The sequence below is a fragment of the Cibotium barometz genome, chromosome 11 (genome assembly GCF_041138505.1).
Source record: "Cibotium barometz isolate CiBa-2024 chromosome 11, ASM4113850v1, whole genome shotgun sequence".
Classification (NCBI taxonomy): Eukaryota; Viridiplantae; Streptophyta; class Polypodiopsida; order Cyatheales; family Cibotiaceae; genus Cibotium; species Cibotium barometz.
The window spans coordinates 5,816,992-5,839,949 of record NC_141056.1 but is presented as its reverse complement, the minus strand read 5'-3'; the positions used below and the strand labels follow the sequence as shown (position 1 = coordinate 5,839,949).

Below are 22,958 nucleotides of genomic sequence, written 5' to 3'. Positions count from 1 at the left end.
CTCCACCCATGAAGATGTCTTCTCTTTATGTTGCTTCTCCTCTTGAATGATCCTCATTTGTTCCTTGATGGTATTCAGCTCTTCAATAAAGGAGGGCTGAAATTTTCCATCCTCAAGCTTGCCTTGTAAAGTGGCTTCCAACTCCTTTTTGAGGGCTGAGATTTCAGCCTCTTGACTTTTAGCATGCAATTTGGCCTCCACTAGTTCCTTCTTTAAGGCTGAAATCTCAGCCTCTTGCTTGGATGTTCTCTCTTCGAGCTCTTGGATTTTGTCAAATCCCTTCTCGAGTTTGGAGAGGCGGTTTATGATTGCGGTAACGGAAGAGTCGTCCATCTTCTTGTTTTCTTTGATAATTGTGCTGAGCTTGTGCTCCACCTTCACAAGCTGCTCTTTAACTCCGGTCTTGGCCATGACTTTTTGCAGTACTTCCCACAACCAATGGACTGGAAATTAATCCATGACACCTGCGCACAAAAGGACCTTTGAGAGAAGCCAAAGAGACAAGTGAGAGGGCCCAATCGGGATTGAACTGGTGACCTGTCGGACTGCAGCCGATTGCTCTACCACTGAGCTCGGCCTACACGAGACAAGTCAGTGTACCTGTGTGGGGTATCCTCTGTCATCCCAACAAAATGAAAAAGTACTGAACTAAAAAGCTGAATCTGGGTGTGCAATAAGTACAATGAGTGGGGGAGGGGATGGAGCTCTACTACTAGGAGAATGCAAAGCTATATGCACCAATGGAGTATACAATCATGATATGCAACCTAGCTAGCTCCATCATGTACCATACTGGGGGAATAAAATGGTATACATCAATGAAGGGGGTGTCCACAGCTCCCTAGAGAACATGCCTGGGTCTGCTGTGAAGCGAGCCAGTCGCTCTGCACCCTCTCTGTGAAACTGAGCTCTGATCTCTGTCATCTCTCTTTGGTATAGGCGTGGTGTTTGAAAGCCAGGTGTCCTCTGTCTCGTGCGGGCTCTGAGTGTCTGTGCTCTCTGGAGAGTAATTCCCTGCTGTGTAGGGGCTGGGAGGGGGGTGGATCTCTGAAAAAATGTAGTAATCTGTGTCTGTTGTCCCCCCTCTGGAGCTGTCTGAGCTTGTAATGATGTCTCTCTGTGACGCTGTATGTCTAGAATGAATCTCCCCAGTATGCGCTGGTCTGCTGCCTCAAAGATCTGGCGTAGGGAATGTGGCTCTTTGAATAAAATGGGATATCTCTCTCTCTCATGGTTGTATATGCTCTGCATCTGCATACATAATGCTCCTCACTCTCCACCTCCTCTCTGCACAATGTGCATACCCTCTCCTCTCGGGGGATCCGTGCTACTCTGCCGGTCTCGATCTCCAATCGAGAGAGAGAGAGAGAGGAAAGAAAGATATATTAATGTCTACGAGAGGCCAAAGTCGGCCTATGAGACAAAAAATAATACAACTGTGTTCTTCCGGTCATCGGAAGAAAAGAAACAAAAGAAAAAGTGTGCATGTGTCTGGATACAACCATGAATCATCATGGATCGGTGGAGCCGATATACAAACAATATAAGGGGGGTGGGGATGTGGATGGAGTGCTAAGGCAAGATGCATCTCTATATGCTGAAGGGGTAGTACAAGCATGCTATGTAGATCTATGTCTAACTCCATCCAGTGCCATAAGAGGGATATAAGATATCATACATCGCCGATGCTGAGGCTGTGAATGGCATGAACATGTACCCTGAGTCTGAATGAAAGCGAGCTAGCCTCTCCTGTGCCTCCATATGGTGTCTCATTCGGATAGCTGCTATCTCTCGGTGACAGAGTCGGGGTGCTCTATGTCCAGTTTGTCTAGGTCTCCTCTTGGCTCTCAATTCCTCTGCTCTCTGTGCGGTCACCCCACGTGGGTACATGAGAGAGGGAGAGTAACTACTAGACCCAATGGGCCTATGAGATCAACATGATACAATAATGTCCATAGCATATCTCATCATGGAACAAAAAATAAAATAGAAACAAACAAAACTATCTCATTGGGGTGATACAAAACTGTCCATGAAAATCTCATCATGGAATGCCAAGAACATGAATCATGAGAGCAGCATTAGCCCCCAATAGATGGTATACCACTGTCCATAATATCAAGCATGGGACTAATGGGTATGGCCGAGAGGTCTCCCTCACCTACGTTACGTGGAAAGGTAGCTCGATGGCAGTGGAGCATGTCTAGGATCTGGAGCAGATGGGGGAGGGATTGTGGCCGTCGTCTCCCTGGAGTTGGCACGCTTGAATGCGGAGGTCCTGACCAAGGTAACTCCTCTTGGGCGAGGTGGGTCCGGAGTAGGTCGAGGTGGGTCCACGAGATCCAGTGTATGGATGTCCTCCTCTCGGGTCTAGAAGAAGCAAGTGATGGTTGGCTAGCGAGGGAGGGGTCGGGGTTGGGTCTGGGGTGTCTTGGGTCGACGAAGTACTCTCAAGAAAGTGTCCCTGCGTCTGCGGAGCTCGAGCAAGAAGAGCCCTAGGCAACGCTGTTTGGGGAAGTCAATCATCCTGGTAAGTGGGCCAAATCCCTCATGGAATAGACAATGAAATGTCCTGCGGATCTCATAGTATACTGGGTAGCGGCGCATGTAATGCTCCTTTGTCTCAACCTCTGTGTGGCATAATCGGCATATCCTCACCTCCTTGGGTCTCCGTATGAGCTCCTGAGTCCTCGGCTTTGAAGACGTGCTCAGCTCTACCTGTCTCACTCTGAGGCGGTAGGATGAAACCCGTATTTGTGTGGCATAATCGGCAGATTCTCTCCTCCTTGGGTCTCCGTATGAGCTCCGCGGCTCTGAAGACGCACTCAGCTCTACCTGTCTTCACTCTGAGGCAGTGGTGTAACATGCGGAAGCTTGATGGAAGAATTGGTAACTTCAATGCTCAAAATTCAACAATCATTCATGATGAATATAACGCACAACATAGAAGAAGATGTGCGAGAGAGAGCGAGAGAGAGAGAGAGAGAGCGAGAGAGAGAGAGAGAGAGAGAGAGAGAGAGAGAGAGAGAGAGAGAGAGAGAGAGATCAATGTACAACTGGAACTGTATTAATGTCTACTAGAGCCCGAATTCGACCTATGAGACAAATCAATGTACAATCGTCAATGTCTTCTAGATGTCTAGAAAATAAAAGGACAAAATGAACATGAAATAAACTATTAAAGTACTGAGCTAGTGGGGGGGTGTGATGGATGGAGCACTACTGCTAGAGGCTCAGTATGCAACCTATATGCGTAGGGTTTCTAGAATGCAATGCAGATCTGTCTAGCTCCAACCAGTACCATAATGGGGGTATTAACGTCTACTAGAGGCCGAACTCGACCTATGAGACAAATCTATGTACAACTGTCAATGTCTTCTAGATGTCTAGAAAATAAAAGGACAAAATGAACATGAAATAAACTATGAAAGTACTGAGTTAGTGGGGGGGTGTGATGGATGGAGCACTACTGGTAGAGGCTTAGTATGCAACCTATATGCGTAGGGTTTCTAGAATGCAATGCAGATCTGTCTAGCAGCCTCTAGCTCCAACCAGTACCATAATGGGGGTGTAATATGTGATACATAGGCGATGGCAAGGCAAAAATACCTCGGAGCATGATCTCCGGGTGTGAGTGTAAGTGAGCTAGCCGCTCTCGGATATGGTGCTGACGTTGAGCCCGTATCTCTATGATCTCCCTCTGATGTAGTCTGGGAGTCTGGTAGCCTGGTGCTCTCGGTCTCTGTCTGGCTCCGAGGTCCGCAGCGCCCTGAAGTGTAACCCCCTCCTGTGTCAGGGTAGGCACTGGGATAGATCTCTGGAAGAAATGAGTGAGCTGGAGCTGTCGGCGTGTCGCCCACCTCTCCCTGTGGTATGAGTCGGTAGCAGTGTCTCTCTATGGCGCTGTGTCTCTAGCAAGAATTGGCCAAATCTGTGCTGGTGTACGGACTCCATGATCTGGCGGAGTGAGGGATGTCCATTGAAGATGGTGGTGTATCTCTCTCTAATGACACTATATGCTATGCATCTGCATACATAATGTTCCTCACTCTCAACCTCCTCCTGGCATAGTCTGCATATCCTCTCTGCTCTGGGGATCCGTGCTGCCCTACCTGCCTCAATCTCAAGCTGGTGTGATGACACTCTGAGCTGGCCAATCACCACTCGGGCACTGTGAGGCATGTACACATCCATGTATCGAGGTCTCTGTATGAATCCATCCGCTGAGATACGCATAAAGTGATCTCCGTAGTATAGCATTGTCGACGGTAGAGGCTGACTGGGTGTAATCCGAGTCTCTTGAGTGTATTGCTGCCTTAAATCCTGCCGAAGGACTCTGTTCCTTTTACTGTGAGAGAGCTGGATGTGTGGTGCATGTATATCATGCTAGAAAGGTGGCAGGTGATCTATGTCAAGACCATGCTAAGTGAGCCACTGTGTCACCTGTGAATACCATGATCTCCTATCTCCACTCTCTGCGAGCTGCTTGGACGCATCAAAAGCTCTATGTCAGAGTCGATCTGATGGCATATCTCTGATCCTCTGTATGAAGCAGATCGTCTGGAAGAGGGCCTCTACTAGCATAGGAGGTGCAGCAAACTCCGTCCGGACAATGTCATGTGGGATGGAGGGTTTGCTGCGGATCATCCGTGAGAGCATGAGAATCTGAGGTCTCTCTATTTGAGACCATGTGGAGTGGCGAGCCCAAGTGCCCATATTGCTGCAGCATACATCAAAGCAGGGGTGACTAGTGTGTCAAACAACGACCCCTTCGTGCGGGGCTCGTGGAAGTGTGCCTTGTGACACTATCTCTCTAGCATGGCCAGAGTTGCATACCCTCGTGTGAGTCTATCCCTGGCTGCCTGTGCCATAGTAAATCTTCCTACCGGAGTCGTTAATGTGCCAGATCCAATATCCAAATCCAATGGATCCAAGTCCAATGAATCCAAATCCAAGTCCAAGTCCAATAACTAATTCCACATTCATGTCCAAGCTTCATGCCCAATCTATATGTCCAAGCATCATGTTCCATGTCCAAGCGCTATGCCCAAGTTCTCCATTCCAAGAAACACTCGCTCATCCCATGAGTAATCTCCACAACTCCTATAGCCTTGTCCATGAAGAAAACCATGGAAAAGCTCTTTCTCGCAAGAAAACTGATTTAAAACATGTTTGAATGGTTTTTGGGCGATAAAAACATCCGAAAAGCAGTTTTTAGGGTTTTTGGAGCAATTTTAGGGTTTCTGAAATTTTGCCCGTACATGTCCGTACAGCTCCGTACATGCGTCCGTATGGCCCATGCATATGCCCATACAAGTCTAGGCTAACCGTACATCTGAAAAGCAAGTTGGAGAAGGTGTTGATGGTGAAGAAGAAGCTCTTCATGATCATAATGACGCCCACACACACTCCACAATCTCCTTCAATATTCAATGATCTTGTTCATGGTACTACAAGAGAAGTCCAATCCTTATTATACTTGTAAGAGACCCTTCTTTTGCCAAAAAGCCTTCATGCTTTTGCTTTGCCTTTTTATGCTTTGCTTTTCTCTTTTTACCTTTGCTTTTGCTCTTTTTACTTTTATTAATAAAATATTGCTCAACTTTTGGTGCTTTGCTTTTCTAGCTTTAAGGCCTTGCTTTTTGGCTTTAGAGCTGCTTTTTGAGAAAGCGCCTTTCAGCTTTTTGGTCCGGCTTAGTCTCCTCTTTCCCATGGTGCCCTTGGCTCGCTGCTTTTTCTTGCTTTTTGACCAAGAATGGTGCTTTTTCTTAATCAAACCTTATGGACCCCGTCCCCATGTCTTCTTCCACTTGTTTGGTGTCCAGGCATGGATTTCATCATGTGAAAAGAGCTAGGAGGGCCAAATAGTTACAGAAACGCTCTATGAAGTCCAACACTGAGGAAAGCATATGAAGTCCAACCCACGTATATATATGCACCAATGCTCCTAGTCGGTCAGTAGTAACGATGGCGATCACCAATTGTACCTGATTGCCACGTCATGGTTGCCACGAGCAGTACCACGTGTCACCTGCGCTGTCTGAGCATGTCACCTTCTATCTGATGTCCAGCTGTGTCCTGCATACTCGTAGGTTATCAACATGATTAGAAGATGAGGTAACATTGTAAACATCATCATCCACCGCCTCCATAATCAAGCATGTCCATCTTGCTCTTCCCTAGTCATAACAAGAATGGCATGTTGCTCTTGCTTCAATTCAATGGTATTTGATAGTACGTTACTTGAGTCCTTATTGCAAGCCTTTTCTTGCATTCACTAAGGAATTGTGACAATAGTGATCACTGACACTTGCTTTTCTTCTCGGGTGCATTTGATGCATCACCCTTTTCCTTAGAATCAGCTTTAGTGGTCTTCTTGTCACTAGAAGTGGAGGCTCAATTTTTACCTTTTTCTTTGCCTTTCTCCTTTGTCACAAATGTCTGTGGGTGAACCCAAGAGATAGCAATATTGGTCATTGTTTGCTCCTCTTGAAGTAATAATTTCACAAGCTCATGGGTGCACTTCCTCTCAGAGAAAGATTGAGAGAGGTAACAAAATTGAGATGGGCTCTAGGCAAGGAGATTAAGGTGCTAGTCACCAATTTGTCGATCATCTATGACTTGATCAATCCCAAGCAACTATTCTCTCGAATCCTCGGCTCTCGTGAGATGATTCACTTTCATCCATTGACAAAATGTCCAGTTACTGCTAATGAGGTGATAGCACAAGTGGTGAAGGTGTTTGCCTAGGACCAAGAGGTCCTGGGTTCAAAACCCCCCTCGGTGCTTCCTTGGCGGCATTGCCTACGGGTGGATAAATAAGCGCCTACGGGTGGCTGTCTGCGGACGATGAAATTTGGTAACTATGGGAGGATCTTGGGCCAAAAGGCCATTTGAAAAAAGAAGAAGAAGAAGTCGAGTTGCCTTTTCAAATACATAACCCTAGCTTCATTTTTGACTTGATACATCCTTTCCAAGGTATCCTAGGCATTCTCTTTTGTCCTGCTACTTGATATGCGGTATAATTTTCCTCTTGACAGACAGACCGATAAATTATAACACACATTCACGGCCTTTACTCTGTGGTAGGCTGAAGCACTACAGGTGCTGCAACAGGTGAACCTCTTCGAGGAGTAGCTGGTTGTATAGCGACAGGTCTTACATCATCACATGAGACTATGTCCCAGAGGCTTTTGGCAACCAACATGTTACGCAACATAAAACTCCACAAGGAGTACAATTCAACTTGTCCTCTTGGGACAAAGTACCCATACTCTAAGCTGCATCTTGTGCCATGACAACCAAGATTCCAGCACAAATACAATGTATGCAAGTGTATCGATCAAGAGTTTGTGCAACCTACACTCTCACAAAGAGTATGTGCATCACTCTGAATTTAAAGACCTACAAATAGAGGAATAAAAGCAAAGAATACTGCTGGAAACAGTACCGAAAGAGCTGAATCAGCGTTATAAGTTGTAAGTCACCAGAACTTGCTTATCCTCAAATTACAGGAAGTTGTAAACTAGTCGTAGAAGATGCTTGGTGCCAAAATCATTGGTACAGTGCTTTGATACCAAATGTTGGCGTGGAGTAACCTGCAGGAAGTACAAAAGGTAGATTCATCAAAAGTTAGGGCTTATCCTAACTAGCCCAAGAGTAAATCACAGGATGACATGTGGTGGCTGATACAAAGGTCATAATGAAAAACTATAAGTATAGTCACTAAGTGACATCTTTTGCTAGGAGAATGTCACAAAAGCTTATTGCCTGGGACCTAATACACATTTTCCCAGAACACACGTGTTGCATACAAAGTTTAGGTGGGCTAAGTACAATCTAGATGCAACAAATTGAATTCAAGTCTTGTATGGAAAAAGAAAGAACAATTGAAGCAATGTCTCTCTTCTGAATGCCTTAAGGCATGCACTGAGCTAGTTGGGGAGGCTGCATATCATTTATGGGTTGAGCAATGTCCAATGAGACATTCCATAGAGAGATGCATTTTTTAGGTTCAATTGAAGTCGTTAGTGTCATTCTCTGGGTTAGAGGAATAAAGTGGGTCTTTAATGATGGGTCATAAAACAGCACTTTATGCAGTGTAGTGTAAGACTTCATGAATGGAAGACGAAAGGTCTATGCCAAGTTAGATGGAGATGGGAAACCCCCCTTCAACCTTTCTCCAAAATTATTTGATGCTTTTGATATGAAAAGTTACATTGTGCATTTGACTACCTAACCAGCTCCTGTTAAATGGCTATTTTTTGTGCATCGCAGTTTTTTCACAAACACACTCATTCTTCCAGAGATCAATGGTCCCACCGAAGGCTTGATGTTGATATACATGGCTCATTTTTTCACAGCTATTGTTGGTAGTGCACATAACTGCCAAAGCTTGCTTGCAAGCTGATTTGATAGCTACTTTGAACATAGTAGGAACGCTGGCGCTCAACGCGCTTATAAAGATTTCTCTTCTTTGCCATCTTTGCAGGACCAGCTTGGTGGACTCAGAAAGTTGGTGACATTTTCCATGTTCTTGCAGGGTTACCAATTTTATCAGGTAAGATCAAGGTGATGAGTCGTGTCTTGTACTTTGATCATTTTTTCACCTGAATCCTTTCAATATGAAGTTTTGTGCATCTCACTGTTGATGTCTGTGGGTTGTTTCACATGCAGACCTTGTCCTTCACGACTTTGTCATAGTAGCCATGATGTTGTTTGCAGTTACACCAACGGTGAGCTACAAGTAAGTTGTCTGGTATCTTTTATATCTGTATCATTACCCATTTATTTAATTATGAGTTTGTTCACTGATATATTTCAAGGCTTTTCTGGGTTATCTTTTCCTTTGGGTTGTGTCTGGCAGTGTCTACAATGTGTACAAAGTGGTTCAAAGCAGAAATGGGAGCATGCCCTTGGCATTGGCCATGGTAAAGTTATAACCATTGAAATTGCTTGTGCTCAAAGTGATTGAATGAGACATGCAGTGTCGAATGAAGCTCTTGTATCAGTCCCCATGTTTTTTTTTGGTGTGTAGAGTTGATGAAACTTGATTACAAATTTTCTTTTTGTGATGAGCTGTGGTGCTCTCTAAGTGCTTGAACTTGAGAGTCATGTTCAACTGTACAAGGACTTTGCGTTTTTTAACCTTGAGAAGTGCTGTTAGAAGAGTGTTAGCAACGACTGCTTTGCTAGAGTGCTCAAACAAATAGATTTGGACTTGATTTTGATTCTCTTGTTTTGTTTCAGCTTTTCCCTTTCTTCTTGCTGATAGGCGGCATTACAACCTGGTATGATGCCATTTTATGGCTTGAATGATTGTCTTAATTTAGTGACTTCCTTACTTATTGTTGTGGTCAGTGTTGACATGCATTTGCATTAAGTCCTGTAGAGAAAGGTATTACTGCACTAGAAGAAACTTCTCCTTTCTGATGGCTTTTGAATGATGTTGTGAGTGGGCTTCTTGAAGTCCTAACAGGCCTCTTTTAAAACCATTCTGTAAATTGGATGAATAGCAGAAAGTTCTTTGTTTTCTCCTGGAGAAGTTGAACAGCTTATGGGTGTAGTTGAAATTGAAATAGGGTGATCCCTGAATTGTTTTTAGGTGGAGGAACATTGCAACACTTCCATGAATCACAGCTTAGTGTCAAAAGGTGCCTTTCTAGTGGATGAATGCACTATGTTATTGTAAGCAAATTCAACTAATGGCAAGTACTTTTCCTAGGCTGTTTTCTGTTCAGCCACAAAGCATTTCAAAAGATCAAGCGCTGCAGTGCTTGCTAAAATAAGCTTGTAGTCCTGGGATCTTTGTCCCCGACAATTGATTTAGGCATCCCATGGTGTTTGAAAATCTGGGAAAGAAATAATTGCCATGTGATTTGGCTTGATATTCGTTCTCACAGTTATAAAGTGAGCTTTCTAGCTAAATGTCAACAATAGTCCTAATGGCATGATTGCCATAAGTAGCTTTGGGTAGATCCATAATAAAATCCACGGCAATGCTTTCCCATGGCTCATGGGGTATAGGCAACGGTTGCAAGAGACCAGGTGTTTTATGCGTGTCAGTTAACCTTCTGACATACTTTGCATTCACGTACGTCTGGACTATGTCCTTTTGCAAAGTAGGCCAAAAGAATTATCTTTCCAATTCTTGTGTAGTAGCCAAAATCCCTGTATGTCCTACAAAGGGAGGAGCACGGGACTCTTCCATGACCTTTCACCTCAACTTTTTAACCACGCTAATGCGGTTCTGTAAATACATATAACCATCCTTGAAAGAGTATGATGGGACTATATGACTAGCATTTAAATCAGCCCATATACTTTTAAAATCATCATCATTTTTGTACATTCGAGGCATAGTAGGTAAGTCATGATGATGAATAGTAATAATAGCATCAATTTGTGGCCTTCTAGATAAAGCATTAGCCACTACATTCTTCTTTCTAGGTGTATGCATAATCTGAAAATGAAACATGGAAAGAAAATTTGGCCATCTCATATACTTTCTAAAATCTTTGGTTGTGACAGGAAAAGCTTGAGACTTTGATGATCTGTTTTAACAATAAAATCAGCACCTAATAAGTAGTGCTTCTAGATTTTAAGGGCATGGATCACTACAAGCATCTCTTTCTCATAAACAACATATGTGAGTTCGGCATTTTGCAACCTTCTACTCTCAAAAGAAACAATATGTCCCTCTTGTTGCAAGACTGCTCCAATGCAGTCTCCACATGCATCACATTCTACCACAAAAGGTTTGGAGAGATCAGGCACAATAAGCGCAAGTCCTCGGCTGATTGCATTTTTCAACTTTTGAAAAGCCGCAATCTGAGGTTCACAACCCAAATAAAATTTTTTCTCTTCTTTGCAAGATCATGCAAAGGTGCTGCCAACAAGGCAAAGTGTTTGATAAACTTCCTGTGATAGGAGCATAACCCAAGATGACTCGTGCCTTCATGCACAAAAGTCAAATTTGGCTAGTCTAAAATGGCGTAGATCTTTGCCGGATCCATTTGCACGCTATCTTTTGACACAATGCGTCCAAAATATTGAATTTCAGCAAGGAAAATCTCGCTCTTTTTTACATTAATGTCTACGAACTTACGAAGCTCCTCAAAGACAATGGCCGAATGTTCTGTGTGTTCTTTCTTAGTCTTTGAAAATACTGGAATGTCATCAAAGAACACACTGTGAACTTTCGGTAAGGTGCGAATATACGGTCCATCATCCTATTAAATGTAGCAAATGCATTTTTGAGACCAAATGGCATGACAAGAGACTCATACAATCAAAGTTTCTCAAAAATAGATTTGAGGTCTGGTTACTATCAGATCAGAGTCAAGAAAGCAGATATACCCAAGACAGCCTTCAATACTCGTTATGGCCACTATGAGTTTACTGTAATGTCATTCGGTTAAACCAATGCTCCTGCAACCTTCAACCGCCTAATGCAAGATATATTCCGTCCTTACTTGGATGAATTTGTGCTTGTTTTTATTTATGACATCTTAATCTACTCCAAATCAATGGAAGAGCATGAGGAGCATGTGCGTAGAGTTCTGCAATTGCTGCGCAGACACAAACTCTATGCCAAGAAGAGCAAATGTACTTTCTTTACTCATGAAATTGAATATCTTGGGTTCATTGTCTCCAAAGATGGTATCTCAGTAGACCCCGCCAAGGTCAAAGATATTCTGGAGTGGCCACCCCCTAAATCAGTTCGTGAAGTTCGTGGGTTTTTGGGAATCACGGGATGGTATAGGAATTTTATCAAAGATTATGCCTTGGTACCTGCACCTTTGAGGGATTGGTACCTGCACCTTTGACGGATCTTCTTAAGAAGGATTGCAAAATAGTGTGGCTGCCAATCCATCAAAACAGTTTTGATCAGCTCAAGGTCATTATTACTTTTGTCCCAGTCTTGAAACTTTCCGATTTCACCTAGGAATTTAAAGTGGTTACTGATGCCAGTAGTCTAGCACTTGGTGGTGTCTTAGGCCAAGAAGGAAGACCAATCGCTTATACTTCTCGCAAGCTGAAGCAATATGAAGCAAATTATGCCACCCATGATTTGGAGCTCTTAGTAGTTGTTCATTGCCTCAAATTATGGAGACATTATCTCTTGGGGGGCAAATTTCAGCTTGTAACTGACCACAAAAGTCTGAAGTGGATCTTCACCTAGCCTAACCTCAATATGCGGCAAAGGAGATGGATTGAAATTCTACAAGAATATGACTTCGACATCAAATTCCGCCCTGGGAAAGATAATGTGGTAGCAGATGCACTTAGCTGCAAATCTTTCTTAAGTGCAATTTCAATGCCAAATAATCTCATACTGGTCAAGGTGGAAGAAGTCTCATCTCATGATGCAGATTATCAGAGGATGGTGAAGTTAGTAGAAGAAGGGGAAAATTCAGAGAAAGAGAAGAATCTAATCAAGGGATACTCCACTCGTGAAGGAACTCTCTACTTCAATCACAGGCTATGTATCCCTAAGGATCCTGCTTTAAAGAAACTAATCTTCCATGAAGCTCATGATAGTCCTGCTGCAAGACACCCAAGCTATGCAAAAACATTAAATGCCGTAAGGAGGAGCTTTCATTGGGCATGCTTGAAAAATGATGTCTTTCAGTACTTGAAGCAATGTCTCCCATGCCCGGGAATGACCCAAGGTATCCCTCATACCATTGGGAGAATAAGGTTCGCCGATTTAGGCGAGAGATTATGATGCTGTCTAGTTATGAAGGCCTAGGCTAGTGCGGTGAATAAGCCCACCCTAGTGCGTAGACATCCCTCTGAGGGGCTAGAGGATCGAGCGATGGAGCCTGAGAGGGCGACAGGCCGGCTTGAGTCCTTGCTAGTGGCCGACGATGAGGTGTATGGTCCCGTAGGGTTTTGTCGAGCATGTAGAGGTTAGAAGGCCGAATTCTAGATGATCGGCAGTATAAAGGAAAAGAATAAGAGAGCCGGTTTGGCTTGTATGGGATTGATTCATGTATGAACTTTTTTTTATAAATCTTGTTTTTGGCATTATTGTACTATGGCAAAGGGCTGTTTTAACAAACCTTGTGAAAAGGGCCTTAATTAAGGAACACGTTTATTTATGTCAAACAGTGTGGTAGAATTAATTAGAAAACAAAATTGACGCGTGAGTAGGGTGAAAAGTGGGAGAATGGAATGTTCCAATGGCACTATCCTACGGACGGGTGGACCCGATTAGTCGGGCAGCTTTCCAACAGATTAAGTGAAAGCCCTACGCTAGATAAATAGGTTCTCGGGCAATTCTATTCTAGAAGACTAGGCCAACGGCTGTGCCTTGCATGGATGAGGAAAAAAGCGTTGTCTCTAGGAATCAAGGCTAGTAGTTGCCTAAATTAGGATCAATTACCCTATGGGTGATTTGATTTTTAGAAGATCATGCTTCCCTTGCGGGATAGGACTAGGTCTTACTTATGAATCACATCCTTGAATGTCTGCATGGTGAAGGTGTCGATGAATAGGAAATTTTCTCCAAGTTAAGACTTAGTGGACTATCTTAAGTGTTTCCCCTATTTTGGAAGGGGGGAACCTTACATTCACTCTCAAAACACACATTTTTTCATGGTCCATTTTTATTTGGAGACGTGTCAATCTTTAAGGATGCAATATCGATGGATTTAGAGAAGATTTAGGCCATTGCTTTGTGGCACATAACAGAAATTGTACATGACTTTCATGGATGTCTCGGCCTTAAAGTCTTTAATCGGTGTAATGTGGAGCATTATGCTTAGGAGACTAATCCTCTGGCAGATGCTACTGTAGTTCCACCGATCGGTGCGGAATACTTGGATGAACACAATGCTAATCAATACAATTAAATACACCAAGATTTAATGGACAACATTCTCATTACAAGATGTAATTTGCTGAATTGACAAGAGACGCACAATGGGCCGGAACGGCCGGCCCCTTCCCTCAAATAGAGTATATTAATCTTCGGAGAATCAAGTACATAGTGTCATGGGCATTTCTGAGCAGATTTCCATACCAATGCATAACAATATTGCGAACAATACGGTTGTTGGTGAAGATTTGCAACTCACACTACCCTCTCAAGTGTCCATGTTTCCTACCCTCTGTCCTCTATTGCTCCACCAACACATGGTAGCAACAATCTGCAAGAGAGCACGTAGGACAAGAGAACACTACACATGGTATGGGAACATGGAGTCCTCCTTCTCCCTCTGTTACTTGCCTCCATAATTAAGCATTAAAGCTTATCAATTGCATGTAGAGTTGATAACAGCGGAAGTCTTTGTGATGGAAGCGTCTGGAGTGTTGAAATCTTCAATCTATCGCAATTCTATGTGATAAAAGACTTCAAGAGAATGAAGGGAATCCTGGGAAAGGATAGAAGAGTTTCCCCTATGGTTCAACTTGAGAAAAGAATGTTGAAATTCGGGTTTTCACCCAAAAGGCCAGAAATTACAACAGATAGAAGAGCTGTTTTGCTGAATTTCAGTCATTGGGAGTGTGCAAGGGAGTGAATACTAACTGGAAACACTCTTGTAAGCTTGGAAAACACACTAGTAAGCTTGGTTATGGAGTTGGGAAGGACAAAGTGCAAAAAATACAGCCAAAAAGGCTCATGAAAGGGGGCGCCTAGTTCTAGAGAGAGACGGAAGAGAGAAATGATGAGATGTCCACCGTGGGTGTAAGGCAGAGAGGACAAGTGAGTTGTGGTGCAGGTTGGGATGGACACATGGCTGGTTGCTCTCTTGGCACAAGGAGATAGACCCGGGCATTGATTGGGCTGGAAATAGGATTAGGTTTCCTTTTAATGGCAGAATGTAACTTTTGACGTAGGAGTTGAGGGGAATTTGATTCCACTCATTAGTCATGTACAAGTTCCTAAAGTAATAAAGCAACCTATTTCCTCGTACTTAATATATGTAAGAGATCCAAAGAAATCTGAGAGTGATCAGTCACTCCCAACTCTTGATCATGAAAGGAAAGATTTGCTAAAGAAGTATGAAGATTGTTTCACAGATACTCTTCTAGGAGAGCTACCTTCTAAGAGACTTGAAGATCTTCACATTGACATCATGCCAAGAAGCTTATCTCCTAACAGTCCTCCTGATCATGTGAGTCAATCTCAACAAGGGGAGATTATAAAGCAAGTGACCAAGCTATAGGAAAAGGGTTTGATTAGACCTAGCTCATCACCTTTTTCCTCCCCAGTCTTATTTGTTCAGAAAAAGGATGGTTCTTGGTATATGTGCATTCATTACAGGGCTCTCTTAGGATTGATGACATCCTAGACAGATTGGATGGATCCACCATCTTTATCAAGATTGACTTGAAGAGTGGTTACCATCAAGTCAGGATTATTCCAGAGGACATTCACAAGACTGCATTTAGGACCACATTTGGACTCTACGAACATTTGGTGATGCCTTTTGGTCTTACCAATGCCTTGGCTACTTTCTTTAATGATATTATTGTGCATTCTAAGAATGAGGAAGAGCATCGAAAGCACTTGGATATTGTGTTTCAGGAACTGCGGAAGCACAAGTTATATGTGAACGGCAAGAAGAGTGAGTTCTTTTTGCCAGACATTCACAATTTGGGCCACAGTGTCCAAGGAAGGGGTCAGGATGGATCCAGACAAGGTTAAGGCCAATATGGAATGGCCAAAGTTGACTAGTGTGCAAGTAGTTTGAAGTTTCCTTGCAAGAAGTTCATGTAGTGGTTTGGCATTGTAACTTCCGGGTGGGCCTGGGGTTTCGCAAAGAACACGACCACTACTCTTGACAGCATCTGTGTCTTCATAAATGGATAGCATCCTCAAGTGTTTTGCAACTATCGTTCCTTACTTGAAGCATCCATATGCGTCACCTACAACTCTCTAAACTTCACCTACAACTCTCTAGTATGTGTCGAAAGACATGATCTTCATATCCAATATTAAGAACTTGGTTACCATGTCGTACTCATCGTCTGCATGGAGGAACTCGTCCCTGAGCATCTGCTCGAAACTAGCCCAAGCAGTAGGCTTGTTCCGAAGCTCTCTCCACCAGGTGCGGGAGTACTTGCAACCGCCTTCTACAGGATAGTGAGGTGCTGATGTAAAAGAGTAATCTCCTTCCAAAGATTGGCTATCTCATTGCCTTGGTTCTTCAGGGTAGAAATCTTGCTCGGAGCTTCTGCATCTCGTTGTTGAAGTAATTCTTCTCCACCACATCTATCTCCTCTTCTTTCACTATGTTGTGGTGCTCATGAGGAGTATCATGGCTGGGTTCCCCAATATGTGCCCCTACTTCTTCGTGTTCTTTCTCCTGATCTGATAAATCATCAGTAAAGGCGAGGGGCTGGGGTGTCAAGATGGTTATGAGAGATGGAAGAAAGAAAGAAAGAAAGATATATTAAGCATCTACTAAAGACCCAATGGGCCTATGAGACCAAAGTGATACAATAATGTCCATGGCATATCTCATCATGGAATGGAAAATAAAACAGAAAGAAAACATAAATATAGCCATCTCACTGGGGTGATACAAAACTGTCCATGGAAATTCATCATGGAATACTAAGAACATAAAAACATGGGAGCAACATCAGCTCCGAGTAGATGGTATACCACTCTCCAAAATGTCAAGCATGGGGCTGACGAGTATGGCCGAGAGGTCTCCCTCAGCTATGTCACGTGGAAAGGTAGCTCGATGGCGGTGGAGCATGTCTTGGATTTGGAGCTGATGAGGTGATTGTGGCCGGCAGGGGGTTTGAGGGCGTCGGGCACGCTGGAGTGTAGAGGCTCGGTCCGAGGTAACTCCTCTCGGGCGAGTTAGGTCTAGAGCAGCTCGTGGAGGGTCCACAAGATCCACTATGTCGGTGTCCTCACCTCTTGGGTCCGGAAGAAACTGGTGATGGTTGGCTGCCGAGGGAGGGGGCGGGGTGGCTGGGGCCTGTGTCTCAAGAAGGTGTCCCTATGTCTGCGGAGCTCAAGCAGGAAGAGGCCCAGACAATGCTAGTCCTGGAAGTCAATGATCTTGGAGAGAAGAAAAGCAAGGGTTTTTCTCTGTTGCTGCAAAAAAGAGAAGGAATGATATGTGCCAATTCTGAAAGCAAGGGAAAGTCTTCACAAATCTGTAGAAAAATCTGAGACCATTGCTAAAGCACTTACCAAAACCTTCCCCGAGCTCGGTATACAAGAAGAGGTGCGAAATCGGCTCCCCACTGTTTTGTCACATTCTGAACGTTGAGAAGAGCTTCGTTGGATGGTTTAACATAAGATGTGTGCTTTATTATATAGGCTACACTGTGGTAAAAAAAGAAAAAGAAAATGCCCATATTGCTTCTTAAAAAAACAGGTGACCCCCTTCTAGAACCCGAAAAGCAGCTTGAATTGAGCTATTTTAGAAGATTTCTCTAAAAAAACAACACGCATGCTTTTTTTAATAAAGAAACATCATCAATAATAGCAACTTGTGCTTTTCTCTCCTTGGTGGCCTGTGCAGGCAGCGCCCAGCAGTCCCTATGTCTAGTCCATACCCGAAAACCTGCGCACACCACGTGGATGATTTGACTGCTCGCCCCTCTCTTGGCTGCCCTGGTCCACTCTCTCCCAGTTCTTTGCTCCTGCTGCCCTGGAGGAATCTGGCATGCATGCTTTTCTTTACTTCACACTGGTCTGCTGCCCACGCAGCAAGCTAACTACTGTACGGTGTACACAGATTGCAACAGCCCCCAGCCACAATTTCAGGGCTTCAAATCCATCCCCTTGCCTACACGTATACAATACTTATTGAGTATAAATCGCAGCCCATCTGGGAGTTAAACCAAAAAGAACTAGGGTTTCATAAGGGTTCTTCCGCACATCTTCAACACGCATGATTCTCGTTTATTCGCCCTCGTAAAACCCACATACAATCATGGCAGCAACCCTGCAAAGCATACTTCTTTTACGAAACAGAAAACAAGCTATGGTGCTGAGAGAGATACCTGGGAATCTCGATGTGAATAAAACCATGAAAGACACGCAAACCTTTGTAGACTCTGTGTTTAGGTCGCTCTGATACCAAGTGTAAGAGGCCTTCCAAGCATGTCTAACCAAGATCTCCTAATCGAGTCCAATGAAAGGTAAGAGAAAACAAATACTCCGAGCCAAGGGCTAAGGCTCCAATCCACAGATACATGCTGTCAGCACTGGCGTCCCATACCACGAGTGCCTGCCGACAGGGGCCCTCGGTAAAAGACTATCTATGATTTGCCATGTCCACTGCAGGTCTAGAAACTCCGCTCCAAGCATTGACCCATCAGAAGTGCACTGCAGGATTGACTACACAATAATAACCCAAGGCATCTATTCTATAGTGATAACTACCACTATAATGCATGTGCCTCTTTCTCCTAATCCCAGGGTCGCTGAATTAGGTCCACTAAACCAAGGATTAGCTCCAGGTACGTAACATTCTCAGCATGAGAGGGACCTCCACCATGATCCTTGACATGGATGTAGCCATTCCCCAAGATTGGCTACTTCCTCCAGAGGATCCCCCGATGCCCCGTGGAGGTCTTGTTGCTGTTCGTACTGTTTGTACCTGCTAAATCGTCTTAACCAGCCTGTTTGTACCTGCTTAACCATCTGTACTGGCATATTGACCTGATGTACCTGTTGTTGGGCACTGTTGATGCCCTGTTTTTGCTATGGGCTGTGTATGAACCTGTTCCTGCAAGTGTGCCGGCTGTACGCATATATGTACCCACGAGGCTACTTGATGTTTGAGCTGTCCTGCTTGTGTTTCCGAACTGAATGCTTGTGAATCTGGAGAAGATTAGTACCCACCTCAGAGGGAAACAGAAGAAAGTATGATAATTTGTGTCTTGACATATCTGGTTGTATCAGGATAATCTGGCCAAAAAAGGCCTCCAAAGCTTGTATCTTTGGATTACTCCTTGGTTAAAGAAAGCATTTGAAGGGGGGTTCAGTCCATCCTGGCCCCAGTTTGGTGTCACTTGCTCATTTCTTTCAGTTTCATGAGTTTGGTGTCGTGGTGGTTAACTAAGTGGTGATGCTTCTAGCTGCTATTATTCTTTATCTTGCTTGACCCATGCTTGATACTCTATCTAGTTCAGATATTTAATCTGAACTAGGTATTTATTCTTTATCTTGCTTGACCCATGCTTGCTACTCTAGTTCAGATATTTAATCTATCACAAAGAAAAACTGAGATTTCGTCATTGAGGGCCAATGCTTATTCAAGGTTTTGCCAGTGAAGTCATGGCTAATATAGCTGCAAAAGAAAACTGCCCATATGATTTTAGGCCTGTTGAATCTGTGGTGTACGAGAAATACACAGCAGCATTAAACAATCATCAAGCTGCTAGATATAAATATTTTGTTTTGAAGATGGCACATGTATGGCGACTTAAGACCTTCCTTGCTACCCTTTGATTGCTCTTTCAGGGGATTGCTGTCACCTTCTGACATCCTACAAACCCAGCCTCATTTGCTCATGATTGGTAGTGGCTTTGCGTTTGGCTACCTGGTTGTAAGTATTTGAGCTCCATTCACTGGGTTTCTCCTATTTGAATGCATGTTCTTCTGTCTGTTTGGGATATGCATGCTAGGCTCCAGAATAGTGTAAGCTTTTTCACGGGGTTTTTTGGTAGTCACTTATTTCTTCACTCCAAATATTTATTCAAGGGGAGGATGATCCTAGCTCATTTGTGTGATGAGCCGAAAGGATTGAAGACGGGAATGTGTGTGGTATGTTTTATCTCTTCTAAATTTATTTGGCTTTTTTTGCAAATGTTTTGGATGGCTGTTCACTATAAACAACAATTTCACTGAATCTCTTTGATGTGATGCTTTGTGGTTGTGACAGGCATTGCTGTTCCTTCCCCTTGCTATTGCCAATGCTCTTTCTGCCAGTCTTTTGGGCGGGTAAGGAGCGTTTTCATTAACTTAACCCAAGTAATGCTGATATTATATGTATGTATGCATGCATGTATGTGTATGTATGTATGTACACGTGTGTGTGTGGAGAGAGAGAGAACCTGTGAGCTGCTTGCCTGCGACCTGCTCGACTGCTTGCCTACGACCTGCTTGCTGCTTGCATGCGACCTGCTCGGCACTGCTTGCATGCGACCTGCTCAACTCTGTTCGCCTGCACCTGAGACCTGCGTGTATTGCGACTTGCTTCTTGCGACCTGCACGTCTTCTTCTTCAGACTTGTGACTGCCGTCCTGCACGTCTACTTCTTGCAACCCTTCGATTTTTGCCTTTCCTTTCTCTTCTCTCTACATCCCCTTCTGAGTGCGTGAGTGTGTGTGTGTGTGTGTGAGAGAGAGAGAGAGAGAGAGAGAGAGAGAGAGAGAGAGAGGGTCTATGTAGCCAGCCTGTGTACAACTGTGTGTCTGTGTTACAACTGTGTGTCTGTGTCTGTGTTTGTTGGTCAGGGCTTTCTTCATGGAGCCTGTGAAGACTTTTCAAAGAGGGGACCTTAAGCGTCACCAGGCTTTGGTTGATGATGCGCCTGCTCGCTACGTGAATCCGGAATTACAGCCTTTTGCTGACACGTTGCAAGAAGGGTTTTCTGAAATTCAGCAAGCTTGGGATGAGCCAGAGCTGGCTTTTTCGTGTTTCTATCTCGGGACAGGTCTTGTATGCTCCAGTAATGAGTTTGGCACAGAAAGCGGTTGTGTTGTTCTTTCCACGCCGCACGCCTAGGGGATGTTGCATGGATTAAGTCTTTGCTTAAAGGATGCTTTGTTGCAGGCTGTTACAAAGCTGCCCGTGGTTTTTATGAGTTTTTTTTTACTGAGCCACAGGATAAGCAAATGCTTTTGGAGAAATCTCCCTTGTTTCATGGTCGCCAGTTGGTGTATGTTTTTCCTTGGATGCCAACCAAGGATTATCAAAATCTTATCAGGCACAAATGCCCGGTTCGGGTGGAGGTGTTGGACTTGCCTTTGTATTGCAGACCTCTGCATTACCATTCTTAGCCGAAGCATTGGGGAAAGTTGTATGTCCACCTTGTTTGAATGGCAATGTCAATCGTTTTTGCGTGTTGCGGGACATAGATAAACCCACTCCTCCCCATGTGGCTTTTCAGATTGATATGCCTAGTATGCCCTCTCAGGAGGGCTTTTTTAAAGTCAAATGGGAAATTTTGCAGGCCCCTGCTTTGAGTGTGGAAAGTTTGGTCACATGCAATTTGATTGTCCCCAAGTTTTGTTAAAGCCTCCACTCGCTGTCGTCCAGCCCGTAGACCCTCTTCTTTCCTAGCCCTCTCCTACACCTAAGTCTCATCCCTCGGGTCCCTCGCCACCCATAGCAACTGAGAAAGGGAAAGCTAAAGTGTCTACCCCGACAGTCAAGACTTGGGACAAGGGGAATGGTGCAGTTAAGGCTGCTGCTTCGTTGGATTGGCAACTGCCAAAGAAACCACTTAAAGCCAGGCCAGTGCTCAACATTAATAGGACTGAAACAACTCCTACTTCCTCGGAGTCTATGCCTAATGATGGATTTGTGGTGGGGCGAATTTGGTGAGCAGTGGTTCGAGGAGCTGATTCATTGCCATTATCGGGTACTCATGTTTTTGTTGATGCCCCTATTTCTGACCTTCCAGAGCTTGCTAATGTTGATGAGCAGTCAGTCATGGCCCAGCCTCTAGTCCAGCCATTTAGGTTGAGAGTTGAATGGTGGGACTTTCTTGCAGTTTGTACGTATGTTTATACAGCTCAAATGCATTACGTACGATGTTCAGGGCCTCTGCCATGTAATTAAATGGAGACTAGTGTGGGACTACGTTAATAGCAGTACATATAGTGTGTTTGCAGGAGTACAATCAACACTCCTTGGTGGGCCGTGAAGGATATTTTGCTAGGTTTCAGATTTTCTATGCCGGTTCTTTTGCTTTCTGAGGTGTTGCTATGCTTGTACATCATGAGGCAGCCACATGTTGCATAGAATGATCTGCAGGCATAGAATGATCTGCATGGCGTTTCCTTGTCGTTCAGTGTATGCTTAATGGGGAGATTTATGAGTTTGCCTCGGTTTATGCCTCACAAACTTTTGCTACGCGAGCTGAAATGTGGCACCGTTTGATAGCCTACCCTTGGATGGGACATCCGGGGGAGAATAGTACGCATCGGTCTCATATGCTCTTAAGGGAACGTCATGCTTGGGGTTGTATGCTTGATTCTTTCAGCAGCTTATGCAAGCCCTTGATCTGTATGGTTTGGTGGCGGGGTTAAAAGTTAACTTTGCAAAATCAAAACTCCTGCCTTTGCATGAGCGTGACTTGCATCGTTTCTTGTGGCCAGGCCTCTTGCTCCCTCCTGATCATGTGGTGCAGCATTTGCGGTACCCCATTGGTTGGCACATTTCCTTGGCATAGGAAAGACAGTGGGTGCTTCAAAAGCTTTATCATAAGCTAGACTACTGGAAACTTTCCACTTGGCCACTTCATGTTTGCCTTTGGATTGTCCAGTCTATCATTATGGCTTATGTGCAATTTCATCTGCCGCTCATTCCTTGGTCGTCTTCGAACATTCAACAGTTTATGTCCAGAGCAATAGAATGTCTTTGGTGTACCAAAACTGATCGTAAGGCAGTGTGTCTTCTCAAATGCAGTTATGTTTGCACGCCAAAGATGCACGGGGGCTTGAACATCGTGAACATACATGTTCATGTGTTTGCTCGCAAGGCCATGCTGTTGCCTACTTTCTTGGAATAGCGTCAGCCCTAGACACTCATGCTTTCTCACTTGTTTGCCTCTCTCAGGACAACAGCATTTGGACACGACACCAGCTATCCCGGATGTTATTTTAGGGCATTTTCAAGGCCGCATACCTGGCTGTCCTTTTTCTACTCGTTTGATTTCCGATTGGCAGCAGCTTTTGGCACATTTACCTTGGTCTGGACGCCCTCCAGATCCGGGTAACTCGCTTCGTCAGTAGAGTCTACACTG

At 44.2% G+C, this 22,958-nt stretch overlaps 1 protein-coding gene across 3 annotated transcripts in view; it reads left to right on the top strand.

The window, feature by feature from the left end:
* Positions 1-22,958, top strand: part of LOC147633688 (choline/ethanolaminephosphotransferase 1-like) — an 82,664-nt gene that overhangs the window by 46,220 nt on the left and 13,486 nt on the right. For 2 of the 3 annotated variants that reach the window (XM_086804686.1, XM_086804687.1), the window contains 8 exons: positions 8,278-8,372; positions 8,492-8,560; positions 8,677-8,746; positions 8,867-8,930; positions 9,250-9,290; positions 19,448-19,532; positions 19,688-19,750; positions 19,869-19,927. In XM_086804686.1, the coding sequence (XP_086660812.1) occupies positions 8,278-8,372; positions 8,492-8,560; positions 8,677-8,746; positions 8,867-8,930; positions 9,250-9,290; positions 19,448-19,532; positions 19,688-19,750; positions 19,869-19,927 (546 nt within the window). Of the gene's footprint in view, positions 1-8,277; positions 8,373-8,491; positions 8,561-8,676; positions 8,747-8,866; positions 8,931-9,249; positions 9,291-19,447; positions 19,533-19,687; positions 19,751-19,868; positions 19,928-20,442; positions 20,643-22,958 lie in introns of all 3 variants that reach the window. The other variant, XR_015266897.1, reaches the window with a different exon arrangement.